At 42.3% G+C, this 15,224-nt stretch overlaps 1 protein-coding gene across 1 annotated transcript; it reads right to left on the bottom strand.

Moving 5' to 3' along the window:
- Positions 1-4,228: 4,228 nt before the first annotated feature.
- Positions 4,229-13,285, bottom strand: LOC133040165 (neuroblastoma breakpoint family member 6-like protein). Its single transcript, XM_061119921.1, has 5 exons — positions 13,108-13,285; positions 11,293-11,395; positions 9,125-9,360; positions 5,237-5,288; positions 4,229-4,376 (listed from the first exon to the last, which is right to left on the bottom strand). Exons 1-5 carry the CDS (start codon positions 13,283-13,285, stop codon positions 4,229-4,231), a joined length of 717 nt encoding a protein of 238 aa, XP_060975904.1.
- Positions 13,286-15,224: the final 1,939 nt, after the last annotated feature.

Here is a 15,224-nt window from a genome sequence, read left to right as displayed (position 1 = left end):
ACTCTCAGGATCCTTCTCGGGCAGAAATTCTATCATTGTGTCCTTGGGTCCCCCGTCAGGTGGATGTGTACGAGACTGCTGCTCTGCTTGCAGATGCGCAACCTGGGGGGCAGAAATTTTTGCCTGAGTACCTTGGTTCCCAGACAGTTAGACCCAGTGAATATTTCCATGTAATATTCAGTTCAGTTCAGTCGCTCAGTTGTGTCCAACTCTTTGTGACCCCACGAACTGCAGCATGCCAGGCTTCCCTGTCTATCACCAACTCCCAGAGTTCACCCAAATTCATGTCCATTGAGTCGGTGATGCCGTCCAACGATCTCATCCTCTGTCGTCCCCTTCTCCTCCTGCCCTCAATCTTTCCCAGCATCAGGGTCTTTTCAAATGAGTCAGCTCTTAACATCAAGTGGCCAAAGTATTGGAGTTTCAGCTTCATCAGTCCTTCCAGTGAACACCCAGGACTGATCTCCTTTAGGATGGACTGGTTGCATCTCCTTGCAGTCCAAGGGACCCTCAAGAGTATTCTCCAACACCACAGTTCAAAAGCATCAATTCTTCGGCATTCAGCCTTCCTTATAGTCCAACTCACATGTAATATTAGGTGCTCAATAACATGTAGTTTTGGAATGAAGTATGCATTCAGCCTTGGTTTCTATCACTCTGGAGTATAAATGTAGTAGGCACATTAATGTCTGAGTTCTTTGCTTTAGGCTGAAGAAAGAAAGTTTTATAATTTTGATTTGTACAAAAAGATGATAGCCAACAGAATGCATATAAAATAAGCTTTATTTTAGGATCTTTATAAACCCCCAACCTCCCAGGAAAAGGGACATGCACTGAAGAGCTGATGAAATGTCTGCAGTGACATTATTCTGACATATTCTTCATCCAAGTCCTTGCCATTTTCTTCCAGCTGCTGCTGACTCTAGTTATCCACAGGAGGGAGATGGGAGGGAAAAGGGTGAGATTTTTCTCAAAATTATCTGTGAGTCTAGGCATTGGTGTCCCTTGGGCAGTTATATTTGTGGGCTGAAGGGCTGAGACTTCTGCAAACTGGAGTAAAAATCTAAAGTAGTGTGAAATCTTGCTGTTCCTCTCAGATTTGATTTTGCTTGTTTTGTTCTTTTTCTCATCAACTGGGGACTATGCTCTGTTGAAATAAGACAAACATGTTCACACAGTTTCAGCATGTTTTGAAACAGAAAACAAAACAAAAGTGAGGATTTTCTATCAGATTCTGCTGACACCTAACTGAGGTTGCAGTGAGAGCTAAGAGAGGAAAGATGGCATGTGCCACCTGAATGTATTACGAGGATAAACTGTGGCAGTCAGCTACAATCTGGAAAGAGAAAGCTGTGCTAGCAGATGAGAGGGGAAAGCCCTCTGAAATATACCATCTGCCCTGTGGTGTGGAACACAGGACTCCATCACCCCAAAGCACTGCTGGCCCTGCTCAAAACTGCTGCATGTGGTTTAGCCAGATCCCTACCCCCACCCCCTACCACCCCCACTACCTCCACCTCCCCACCGCTAACCACCCCGTCACCTCGCTCAGCATCAGTTTACTCTCCATTCTACTCTTGTGGAGAAAAAAGGAAGACCTTTCACACCTCTCAGGAGAGAGGTGCCTAGCTTCAAGCATGCACATTCAGAAACAGTCTGTTCTAGGACTTTCCTAGTGATGCAATAGATAAGAACCCACCTGCCAGTGGACAGGACGTGGGTTCCATCCCTGGTCTGGGATCCATATGCCAGGAAGCAACTGCCCCGGGGCATCACAAGTACTGACCCATGCTCTAGAGCCCTCAAGCTGCAACTACTGAAGCCTGCACGCACTAGGGCCCTTGAGCCACAACTAATGAGCCCTTATGCTGCAACTCCTGAGACCCATGCGCCCTAGAGTCAGCAAGCCGCAACTACTGAGCCTGGGAGCTGCAACTACTGACGCCTGTGCTCCTAGAGCCTGTGCTCTGCAACAAGAGAAGCCACTGCAATGAAATGCCCGTGCGCCACAATTAGAGAAAGCCGGCATGTAGCAACACAGACACAGTGCAGCCATAAATAAATAAAGTAGTGTGTACATGTCAAAAAAAAAAAAAAAAAGGCAGCCTGTTCTAGGAAAGAGAGGCTGTTTTAAATGGAAATCTGGCTCCTAAATCCATGTCTTATCCTTTTTAAATAGAAAGAGGGTGCTATTATGAAACCAGGAGCATCCTCAGACACTATGTGCCTTGTGATTTGTAATAAGAGATACACACTTGGCCTTCATCCCTGTTTCTGGCATAGAACTCTGAAAACCCTTGTAATTTCCTAAGTGATGGAGGGATAAAGGTACTTGTGTTTGTATAAATAAAGCAACTTTTGGAAGCAAGTATTGCTGGGGGCTTCTTGCCAGGAAGGTCCATCTTGTGATGAGAGGGTTGGAACTTCCGGTCCCAGCCCCTGACCTATGGATGGGGAAAGGGGCTGGAGACTGAGTTCAATCACTATGGCCAGTGGTTTCATCAATCAGGCCAGTGTAATGAGTTTCCATAAAGTTCAAAAGGTTTTCAGGATTATGAGAGCCTCTGGGTTGGTGACCACATGGAGGTACTAGGAGAGTACTAGGTACTACGCTTTCTCTGAGAAGGCATGGAGGCTCCACACTTTCCCCCATGCCCTGCCCTGTGCATCTCTTCCATCTGCTGTTCCTGAGTTATATCCTCTTATAATAAACCGATAGTGTAGTAAGTACAATGTTTCTCTGAGTTCTGTAGGAACAACTCTAGGAAATTAATTGAACCTGAGGAGCGGATGGTGATATCCTGATTTCTAGCCAGTCAGTCAGGAGTTCAGGTGACAATCTGGGCTTTCAACTGCCCTCAGAAATGGACAAGGTGTGGAGGTGTGTGGTAATCTTGTATGACTGAACACTTAACCTTAACCTATGGAATGGGAAATCTCCCTTGCCATGTCAGAACTGGTTCCAGAATCTAAATATATTCAAGTATACTTCCTTTGCCCCTGAGGAAACAGTTGGTCAAGAGGTTAAGTAACTAGAGCTACATGACCTATAAGTTGAGAAACCTAAGACTGGAATTCAGGCTTAAATAATAGGGTGAATTTTGTAAGTAAATGGTGGGTTTCCTAGAGCCATTCCTGGAGCCTGGAGTCTGGGGACCTGTAGAGGGAACATCTTTCTAGATAGAGAAAACTAGGAGAGTTATGGATTGTGTAATAGTGTTGTTCTCCACATCTTTTGTTTTGATAGCCAGATGTGGCAAGAGAAGAGAGCGATCTGAGGGTGGTCTCTCCCTGTGGGTTTTGACCGCTTATCTCTGGAATATGACTCAGGTGATGTGGAAGGCTCTGATTTTCTCCCCTGATATCTGTGTTTTCATTGTACAGCTGGGCAGTGGATTCCAAGATCTGCCTGTAGAAGTGAGACGTGCATCCTGTTCCAGGAAATAATTACAGTTTAGTCGAGTTACACACATTTGCTTCCAAGGATGCTCTCTGCATCCTTGTTCTGTGCTTTTGCCTCAGCCCAGAACAAAACCAGGACTCAAGTGTGGGGACTTCAGTGTGATGGGGCAGAAGCTTAACTTTCACCACCCAATAGTCTGTACTAAGATGGAACCTCATGGGGAGAGAAGCCACCTGAGGGGCGATGGACACTGGTGCTTAAACTCAGGAGCCATGAGTTCATGGGGAACCTGCCTCGTCTCCTGCATTGCTGAGGAACCATGATAAGTGGACCCCAAATATGGGCAAGGCTGATGATATTCTTAGAAAGCTAGAAAAGCCTAAAGGGCACCATTCAGAAACTGTAATTAGCTAGAACATTTCAGGAAAGCTAAGATGCTTCATCTTAAATAATGAAGTTTATTATGTACATGTGCTGAGGCGTGGCAGAGAGTTTCTCATGATCCCTTCTCTCTCTACACTCTGGTTTGCCTGGGGTTCCTCAGCTTGCATATGCCAGTGGGGGCCAGAGAAAGGGAGGTGATGTGTGGACCAGGGAGAATGCAAATAAACAGACACACCAGTGACATAAAACGTGGTCCCAGAACTGAATTCAGCCTAATCACTTTTTCAAGGTTAGTTCTTAGGGTGTGCCTGCAGAGATGATGTTAATCAGCCTAGACAGAGATGGTGAGCAGGTAGAAGCTACCAGAGCTTTATTATTCAGTCTTCTGGTTGTTGGGGGTTATTCTGTCTGTATTGGGAATACTCACTGGCTCAGTCTATATCAGAGCTGGTCCTGCACATCACACACAGAGGCATTGCTGCTGGGAGGCTGGTGGGAGTCATGGCGACTGGAATGCGTCAGATACTTTTCATCTAGTGAGTCTTCCAGGACTTCATTCACTTCTTCCTCCTGGAGCCCCATGCTGAGCCTGAGTGGGGGATGGAGAAGGAGGCAGACAAGACAGGAGATGAAAAGAAGGCAACCAGCTTCATCCTGACAGCTGGTGCTCATCTGAAGCTCATGGAAGGGACACCAGAAACCAAAAGGCCTATCCTCTCAGAGAGAAAAACATAACAATCCATTTCTAACTGGGACTTCAGTGTGCATAGAATGGGGGTAGAAGAGAGAGCAGCATGTGTTCAGTGCACTGACCTCTAAATGTGGATGAGGAAGTAGACTCAACGACTTCTCTAAAATATACTCTGACATACAGGACACACAGACTCCTATAATACAGACATTAAAATGCTATGGACAAATTTTATGTAAGAGTATGTGAAGGGGTCCATTGAAGACTGGCTCCTGAGGGAATGTAACCTCCTAGGACTCTTGTAGCTTTTAGATCATTCTCTCCATATATATGTATATTTATATATGTATATGACATGATTGGCTTTATTTTTCAAGATATTTCTGGCTATGAAACATTGGCCAACATATCTCAGGGCAACTGGGCAGAAACAGGCATTTCACTTCAGTTTTTAATCATACAGGTTTTCAGAAAATAGAGACCAGGTTTCTCTGGCTGGTTTACCTTTAGGTCAAAATGACTCAGTTAACTAAACTTGAAGAATTACTAAGAAATGGCAACTAATACAAGAACTTCAATGAGAACAGATAACATGGGTTAAAGGACACATCATCGTATGATGAATGAATGAAATAGGAACAATCAGCAGCTTCTGGATTCTCCTGGATCTGGGACCTTTGGCCTCTGGGTCTCTTGCTTCTGGACTCCTCTCTAGGTTTCACCACTCCATGATCAGCCCTTTCATCGCTCAGAGTTACCTGGCTGCCCGTGACTCCTGTCCCTCTTCATCCTTCCTATCATGGTGATTTTCTGTGAACCAAAAATAGAAAGAGTTAGTGGGAAATTGAGCAGGTCCCATCTCATGCTTACAAATACAAGGGCCTATCTGACCAGAGACACAATACTCTATATGTTTGTTCAGAATGCTCTGGGAGAATTATTCCAGGAGGGCTAAAGTTGTGTCTTTAGAGGAGCAGCCTGGCAGGCTTTCCTGAGCAACAGTGAACAAAATATTGCTGGTTGGCTGAATCGTCACCAGGACATCTGCTATTGAGTCAAGGCAAAAAGCTCACAATGTCCTGTTCTCCAGTAGACGGGATACTTGCCTGGCTGGCTTCTGCACTCCTTCAGCTCTAACCTTCATTTCCCCCACAAACTTGGTGGGTGGACCATGGCTGTGAGTCCCAGTACTGCTCTCACACAGATATTCCAGCAGCCACAGAGGAGCAAATACAACAGGAGAAACCCCCTGTTCTATCTAAATGACTGGACGGGGGGGACCTCTGCTGATGAGTGTAAAGAGACTCTTCCCCATTTCTTTTTTTTTCTCTCCTGACCCTGCCCAGAGACCAGCCCATTTGCAGAACTGTGTTGTTGAGACAGCTGAGCAGGGATGTTAACCACAAATGAGAATCTAGGGCTCTAGTCCAAAAGGGACTAATTGTCTGAAAAGTGTGACGAGTGTCCCCTCCTCTTTTTTCTGTCTCAATTTTCTTGCCTCTTGATCTTAAGAGTAGCCCCCTGCAGTTCTGCAGGACAGTGTGACAGGAGAAATGACTGGGAGAACCCAATCTTTCTGAACAGAGGAATGTGGAAGAGGCCCCTTGTAGAGAAGAAATGCCAGAGAGAGGAGAGGCTGGGAAATGATCTACAGACTGTCAAAAATATTAGAGTTCATCCCCAAACTGAGCTTGTGTGGAACAGAGACAAGGAATCATGGGAAAGGATTAGAGAACTGAATTACGATATAAACCATCAGCTAGTCCAGACTAAACCTAGTGGCATACTTGCTGAACTGACCCAAACAACACATCAAAGGCCCTAAACACTAAACTAATGTTGGAACTGCTACCCATAGAATGTGAGACAGAACTTGCAGTCTAAACCTAGAAGTGGTTGATTGCCTGCTAAGAAATAATCCAGAGGGCTTTAACAGGACCCAGTGTCTCACAATATAATATTCAAAATGTCCAGAGTACAATCTAAAAGGACACAACATAAAAAAATATATATATATAATCATTTGTTTGATGAACAAAAAGGCATTTGACAAAACAATGTCAATTCAAAATAGAATTCTTAGCAAATAAGGAACTTCCTTAAATAAGTTGGAAGTTTTATTTAGCTGGACCTCGGCCTGCTCATATTTGTGTTAGGAGACAAAATTTCTTCTCTATTGTCAGCAGTCACCATCATAAAACAATAAAAAAAGGTTGGCTTGTTCATGGAAATATGAATAAATAAAACAAAGAACTATCTCAACCTGATGAAAGACACTGTGATCATTAATTAGAATACCCAATATTACTAAAAATATAAATTCTCCTTAAACTTATCACAGATTTAATGCAATGCCACTCAAAATCCCAACAGGATTTTTTTATAGACAATGACTGTAAAATCTATATGGAAAGGCCAAGAACCTTGTTTTAGGCAAAGAGTCTTAGATAAAACTAGACAATGATGATCCAATAAGTTGGACCTCACCAATATTAAGAAATTTTTCACTCTGAAAGAAAGTTAAGAGAATGAAAAGATAAGCCACAAACTGGGAGAAAATACTGACAAGTCAAATATCTGATAAAGGACTTGTATCCAGAAATATAAAGAACTCTCAAGACTCAATAATATGAAAAACTACTTTAAAATGAACAATATAGTAGACACTCACTTTCCCAAAGATACATGGATGATCAGTAGACATATGAAAAGATCTTCAAAACCATTAGTCAATAAGAAAACGCAAATTAAAAATCACAATGATAAGCAACCCCACAGCTATTAAAAGACAAAAAGCCCCAAAACAACAACCGGATAATGTCAAGCGCTGGTATTGGGGAACAACTGCAATCTAACTCATTGCTCAGGGGAATGTGAAATGGTTTTGTCACACTGGAAAACAGTTTGGTAGTTTCTTATAAGTTAAATGTACAATCTTATAATGTACACTTTGAGGATACGTACACTCTTTAAGCTTCCCTGTGGCTCAGATAGTAAACAATCCGCCTGCAATACAGGACATGGGTTTGATCCCCGGGTTGGGAAGATCCCCTGGAGAAGGAAATGACAACCCACTCCAATATTCTTGCCTAGAGCATTCCATGAACAGAGGAACCTGGCAGGCTATACAGTCCATGGACTCACAGAGAGTCAGATATGACTGAGTGACTAACACACACACACACACACACACACACACATTCACCATGTGACTCAGCAATCCTACTCCAAGATATTTATCCAAGCAAAGTGAAGTGAAAATGTATTTTCACACAAAAATCTGTATGTGAATCTTAACAACTATGAATCATAATCACCCCAAACTGAAAACAATCTAAATGTTCTTCAGTGGATGACTGGATAAACAAAAAGTGGTACATCTCTATAATGGAATAGTACTCATCAATAAAAAGGAACAAACTACTGATACATTCTGGAGATTAAAAAATATCTAAAGGGACAAAAAACAATTCCAGTGGTTGCAGGGACTTGATTTGGAGGAAATGGTTGACTGCAAAGAGGTACAGGGAACTTTTACAAACGATGGAACTGTTCTGTATCTTGATTGTACTTTTATGTAACACTGTATGCATTTTTCAAAACTCACAGAACTGATTCTCCAGTGGGTCAGTTTAATGCATATCAAGTATATTAAAAACCAAAAATGATTCGATGGCTGCTGCCTCCTGCTCCAAAAGCATGTGATGATGAAAACAGTTTTAACAATGTGGTCTCCAGCCCCATATATTCTCCACTGTACTCTCAAGTACCATTGTCATGGTCCCCAGATTATAGGGTGGGAAGCAGGTATGCTGTAAGCACCTGACAGTCCTCTTCTTTTAAAATTGTAACCCAAGGTCTGATATCAGGCTACTGATTCTGAAGGCATCCACTTCAAAGACAGCTATCTTGAAGGAACACATGGGCACCTTCAGGGCCAGATGAAGAGGCAAGGTGCTCCACGTCTGAAGTTTCTCTTGTTTTAGAGATCCCTGGCTGATTTAGATCATTGATGTCTGACCCCTTGTTTTTCTTTCCTGCACTTTATTCACCAGTAAAGAGTGAACCTATGAAATCCTAGGCACCCCACCCTCAAACCAAATTAGGTAGAACCACAGCCTTGTGCTGTCTCCCTCTTTTTACAGGTAACCAGACCCTAACCTCACTGGGTAGCCCTGCGTGAGCCATGTGCCCTCTGGGAAATGTGAGTGATATACCTCATGTTTTTCAAAGTTCCCTGATGGTTGTAGCTGAGGTATATCTTGCAATCATAAGAACCACAAGGGTCAGTCCAGTGACAATATTGGCTCCTTTTTGGAATATGTCTGTGGAGGCTCGCCTTGGGCCCAGGGTTGGACGCCCAGGTATTTCTAGCTGATAGGTTCATTCTGGAGTGGGTTGCCACTTCCTTCTCCAGGGGATCCTCCTGACCCAGGGAGCGAACCCACGTCTGTATCTCCTGCATTGGCAGGCAGGTTCTTTACCAGCTGAGCCACCAGGGAAGCTGTCCTGTAGCTGAGAACACCACAGAACCACAGGACACCTGGCTACAACGTCACCGAAGGAGTTGTGAAGGTGTGGAGTCTCATGTGAGGTTAGGATCTCTGGAGGAGCTAAGTGTTCTCAGAGCCTATAAGATAACTTACCAGTGGAGAGTTTGCTGGCAAGTCTCTCTGCCAGCTGGCTTCCTTGGGCCAGGAGCTCACAGTATCTCTGTCTCTGGTAGTAGGTCATGTCAGTGCTCTTGAGGAAACTCTCAAAAGTCTTAATTGTGTTCTTTGCATGCTGTGTGAATAGATGACAGACACCTTTCCCTTCATGTATCTTCTGTCGTAAGCAGGTCAGTTCTCGGGCCTGAGCCTCAATCAGGGGATCATATCTCCTAAAGTGGCAAAGAAAAGTAAAATGTAAAAAAAAAGAAAAGTAAAGTAAAATGTAAAAGTGAATGTCATGAATGATAAGTTATGGAAATTTCAGCAGAGGTGTGTCTTTGATTACTTGTAAGGAATTTCCCAAGTTGAATACTTGCACAGGTTGTGTGACTTGCCTGTAACAGAAGGAATGAGGAAATAGTGTTGGGTTTGTTTCCTTCTTTTTCATTAACCTCACTTAAAAAAAAGAGCCCCTTCAGTTCCTCACTTCAGTGCACATCCATTTTAATGTCATATGCGTCATCAAACATTATACAGAAAGTGTGACCAATTGGGGGTGGGGAAGCCAGGTACAGAAGTGTTGGACATGTACATCTGATATTAACTGAAAGGATGAAAAGAAAAATCAGTGAGAGGGTTAAGATGAAGAGCATTCCTCTGAATGACATGAAAATAAGCTATTATAACAGATAAGGAGGCACTCAAGAGTAATTAAAATTCTGAGTAACAATTACATGACTCTGTCTGGGATTTCACAGTTTTCTAATTTTGTACAAATACTTTTTATAGATTCCCAACTAGAATGTGAGCTCTGTGAGGCTAGAGACAGTCCATATGACAGCTTACAGTGCATAGTAGAGCATTCATACCTCAGCAGACAATCAGTTAATACTTAAAACCACATAACCCTAATGCTAGACTAGATATTAATAGTCATCTACCCCATCTGATGCTTCAATCTCCTCAACACTAAGTAATCATCCATAGATTGTCTTTCAAAACTCTATTCCTTAGAGTTCCTATAAAGTGTCAGAAGAGTGGAAGGCAAAGATCAGGGAGAAACAGGGTCTCCAGACCTAGGCCTCCTTCAGTCAAGCATCTCCACTTTAGTGGCTCTTACACATCTGAGCTTCTCAGATTTCATTTTAACCAAGGTTGAGAAGATGTCTTCAATGCCACAATCTACCCTATCTATGAAAGTCTCTAAGGATAGGCAATACTGGGCCTTGCAAATTAATAATTCATTTTCCAGGCAATGACTGCTCAATTAGCTGTCTACCCAGTGGCCCTGCCAGCTAACACTCCACATAGTCTGATACTTTTAGAAATAAATCAATCAATCAAAGGTGGGGAAGAGAAACATTACTATCATAAAAGGTACTTGGGGACATTAGAAATTAGGAGTGTCCCTTCCCAGCCACGGCTAAGCCCCAGCCTTAAGGGCAGAGGTCCTCCTCGTCCCCAGGCTGCCACCTGCCAGGGACCTAGTCTCACAGAGGCCCAGGCCTGATGCAGCATAACCTGGGGCAGCCATCATCAAGAAACCCCTCTCACGAGCCAGGGCTTTTTTGCCACCATGGGTTCCTCCAGTCAGGACTGTATAACTAAAACAGTTACAGGTTTTTTTAGCTTACTTCCCAAATGTGACTTGGAGCTTTGTGTCAGCACTTTGTTCTCATGTATGCTCTACAATAAAAACCAAATCTAATATTTAAAAAAAGATGATAAGTACTAGCCCTATGAAGAGCAAGAACAGGTATAATAATTATGGCCAATATTGTTGAAAGCTCCACATGTGTGTGAAATGGTTATAACCGCTGGTCATCGTGCATTTCATCTCCATAACCCTCTGAGGCAGACACTGTCAGTATTTTTATTTCACAGATGAGGTCGCTGAGATTCATGGAAAATTGAGATCATTTGCCCATTGTTAATTCACAAGCCACATTGCCAGAATTCCAATACGAGCATGTGAGCTCATTTTATTCATATATTACTTCAGGGAGAATCCAGAGAGTCCTCCATTAGTTCCCACAGGCTGTCTTTGTCTAGTTCTGTGCCTGTGTGTACATTTCTGCCCTTCTCCCTGCACAAGTTTTCTCTTTATTCTACCGTCCTGGGCTTCCCCACTTTCCACACTTTCCACACAGCTTCCTCCTTACCCAAGTCGTGTAGCCAGTCTCCTCTTCTCTGCCAGCTTCCCCTTCTCAAAGGGCGTTTCCTCCTCCAGCACAGATTCAATGAGGTCCCTGTACTCTTCACACTCTGCGGAAACAGAGACACTGTCTCAGGGGAAGCTGGCCCTGCTGCTGTGGTCCAGCCTTCAAGGGAGGAGGAGGGCCCACCCGAGGACAGATGTCACCTGGGTACCAGGCTCCACACTAGGAATCCCACATCTGATTCCTCAGCTTTCCCAGCTACTAGCATTTGATTCCCCCCAAGTTAGAGCTGAGGAGACAGAACCTCATAGAGAGTAAAATAACTCTGAATGATTCAACTGGAATGAAGCAAAGTCAGAATTCACATACTCTTGAGTTGTGACTCCAAATCTTGGGCCACTTTACCAAAGCACACAGCCTCTTAAGGAAAGTATGAACCTGGGCACAGAGGAGGAATTCCCTGTGTGTTTGGGAATCCTCCAAGGACTGTACGGCTGACAGTCCTCCCATGTTGAGAGTTTCGAGAATCCCTCAATATTTCCAAGATTTTAAAGTTTATCTAGATACAACTGTGTAAAAATGCACACTAAGGGGAAGTAACCCGAAAGACATGCTCAATGCTAACAGATGCTGCGTTAGGTTGGTGGGAAAACTAATACACAGTGTTTGTCAAGGAAATGGCAACCCACTCCAGTGTTCTTGTCTGGAGAATCTCAGGGACAGAGGAGCCTGGTGGGCTGCCGTCTATGGGGTCGCACAGACTCGGACACGACTGAAGTGACTTAGCAGCAGCAGCCAAGGCCTTGTTCTAACACATTTTTGAGAATTATCATCCTGAAATCATCATCTCTCTCTGAGGAGGTAGATATTCTTCCTGTTATCATTACTGATGAGGAAACTGAGACATGGAGAAGATGAACAACTTGGGTTTGAAACCAGGAAGTCTGGCCCCAGGGTACACATTCTTAATTACTACACTGTGTTACCTATACACGAAGATGTTTGGTGACATCTTTCTTCTCCAGTTTTAAAAAAAGCTGTATTATGATCATAATAAATGATGTAAAAACAAACAAACAAACACTTACATTCCCATACCTGAAAGCTCGTTTCACTTCTTTGATAACTAGGCTTTAATTTTTACTTTTTGATCCATGTCAATAAGTTGGACAGCAAATTTTATCCCCCATTGGTTTGTTGAAAACTAATGGTAGAAATTTGAAAGTGAACTCCACTGCTGCATCAGTAAGAATTCTGCCCTTTTCCTCCTGTCGCCCTCGGTCCTCATTCCCATGTTCCTCAGTCACTACAGCTCCTCCCCTCCCCTTGCTGTGTGCTACTGATGTTCTCATTTCCAGATCTCTGTGGTTCAGTTGGGAACAGACAGCTTTAAGGACCTTTAAGGTAGGCAGGGTGTCCTGTCACTTCTTTCTTCCCTAGTGCAGCTAGCACAGTGCTTTGCAAATGGGTGCTCACAAAAAGTTTGAATTAAATCCTGAGATGTTTAAGCCAACAAGGATATTATATGTTTATAGAATCTAATATATATTCCTGAGACAGAAAAAAAGTCTAGTGCCTGAATGAGATCTTAGCCTCTATTCCTCCCTATACTCTCACTACAAACTTTACCCCTTTGTTCGTCAGTGTCTCCATCCTCTGAGAAGGGAGTTAACTACCTGCTTCCACCTTTCTGGGAGTGTAGTAAGGATGCAATTTATTTTGATGAAGAAGGGAAAAGAATACAGTTTGAGGGTGTTTTGTTTCTTAGAGGGAAGACAATCATTTATCACTATGGTGACTGTGACCCCAAGGACTTACTGTATTTCTGCAGCTGGTTGGCCAGGGAGTAAACAGTAGCTTGGGACATGAGCAGTTTCTCTGTGAGGTCTCGAAAGTCCTGTTTGCTTTTTTCCAGCTGGGAGTGCAAGTACTGGTTGGTTTCCAAGATGCCCATTTCTGTCCTCAAACCAGAGAAAATGGTGTGAGATACTGCCATGCTGAAGCTTAGGATGGAAGAAGCAGAGCCAGAAACTGGGGAAAAGAAACCCGAAGAAATAAGCAATTAGAGACAAGTGAATGGATTGTGGTGATGCGTGTACAGCCTGAGAAATTACTAAAATCATTAAAGTATACAATTATAATGACTGGGTGACTATTACAGTATGTAACTTTTGCTTTAATGAGATTTCATTCAGTGGAAAAGAATGTATTAAACGTTTTTAAAATGAAGATGCGATTTATTACTTACTTTGGGGCCTACTTTGTCAGCATTCCTCAACTCTGAGAATCCTTAACTGTAAAAATGAGGCACAAGAAGCCAAAGCTCAGAGGTCAGGCTCTGACAAGAGTGCCAGAGAGAGGACCCAGCGGGCCAGGTAACCATGGAGTTGCAATAACAGAACTGGAAGGTGGGGGGTGTCATGGAATCTCGGGAGCTCCTGTATTCTAGTTGACTAGGCCAAACTGATACTCAAGGCCACCTGGTCTGTTCTGAAGGTTACCACTGACGGGGACATTCCCTCGGCGGCCAATATTTGTGAACCCTAGTACTGATATTACAGATCTATCTCTTTCTAAACTTTAAAGCTATTTTGTACTTCTATTCTTGCAAGCATAGAAAACATCAAGGATCAATATTATCCCAAATTCTTTCATTGTCAAAAGGACTATCATGAAGTCACTTTTCCATCAGAAAAATTCAAAACTTTTAGACAGTCTTGATGTTGTTTGTTTCTCTCATTTCTTCCACACCATTTTAATATTGTGGGGAAAAAATCCTGAATTTAATACTGTACTTGGTATGTGAGTAATTAACTTATAAGGATTACTGACTAGATTATGTCTTAATTACCTTCTTGGTGGAGACCAATATTATGGTAGCTTCTTTTCCCTCACTGGGGAAGCACGTGGGCTTCTCATTAAACTTGAAATCAGGTTTGAGCTCCCTGCCTCCAGCCCCATCTTCCTCTTCCTCTGTGGGTTGCTTTGTGTTTTAAACTGCATATAATATTTTGTGCTTGTCCCTTGTGAATATCATCCTAGCACCACAAGGTTTCTTTCCAACTTGTTAAAGTCACTGAAATAGGTTTTCTTTTTTTTAAAACAAGTATTTATTTATTTTGAATTTTTAAAATTTATTTATTTTAAATGAAAGAAAGATGAATATTTTTAACAATAAAAGGTACACGATTCACAAAGAAGACAGATATCATAAACCATTAGACATCTTAACAACAAAGAAACAAAGATACATAAAGCAAAAATCAGAAGAAACACAAAAGAAAAGAAAAAATATATAATCATAGTGAAACATTAACTTTTCTCTGAGAATATTTTATCAAGTACAGAAAAACTAAGAATAGGAGCATCTTGAATGGTGTCAATAATTTAAATATAATAGATTTATATTTAATTAATTTATATTAATCATATCCTACATTAATTTATTTAATAATTAATTATCTTACATAATTAATTTATATTAATCATATCCTACACAAATATATTCAAAATTTTGTATTTCATACACTGTTATTAGATATCCACAAGACATAGAAAAACTAGCAAAAAGATAAATATTATTAAATTTTCAAAAAGTAGAATTCTTTTTTGTGTGTGTGCTTCAGTTACACATATATACATATATTATTTTTGAAATTTTCCATTTTTTCCATATTTTCCCAAAATTTCCATATTTTCCATTAAAGGTTATTACAAGATATTGACTATAGGTCCCTGTGTGTGTGTCTGCGCTCAATCATGTCCGACTCTTTGTGACCTGTGGACTGTTGCCCGCCAGACTCCTCCGTCCATGGGGATTCTCCAGGCAAGAATACTGGAGTGGGTTGCATGCCCTCCCCCGGGGGACAGTCCCAAACCAGGGATTGAAACCGAGTGCCCTGCACTGCAGGCGGATTCTTACCGTCTGAGCCCCA

The sequence above is a fragment of the Dama dama genome, chromosome 20 (assembly GCF_033118175.1).
Source record: "Dama dama isolate Ldn47 chromosome 20, ASM3311817v1, whole genome shotgun sequence".
In the NCBI taxonomy this organism is placed as follows: domain Eukaryota; kingdom Metazoa; phylum Chordata; class Mammalia; order Artiodactyla; family Cervidae; genus Dama; species Dama dama.
The sequence above is the reverse complement of the archived record's forward strand: the minus strand, read 5'-3'. Positions and strand labels throughout refer to the sequence as shown.

What these genes read in the sequence shown, in the direction of transcription:
- LOC133040165 (XM_061119921.1), bottom strand. Translation starts at nt 13,285, where the DNA reads ATGGCAGTATCTCACACCATTTTCTCTGGTTTGAGGACAGAAATGGGC. An exon ending in AGACTGGCTACACGACTTGG is followed by an intron (nt 9,361 to 11,292) that starts GTAAGGAGGAAG and finishes TTGCCACTTTAG; the next exon opens with GAGATATGATCCCCTGATTG. An exon ending in CAGGAGTCACGGGCAGCCAG is followed by an intron (nt 4,377 to 5,236) that starts GTAACTCTGAGC and finishes TCCCCCACTCAG; the next exon opens with GCTCAGCATGGGGCTCCAGG.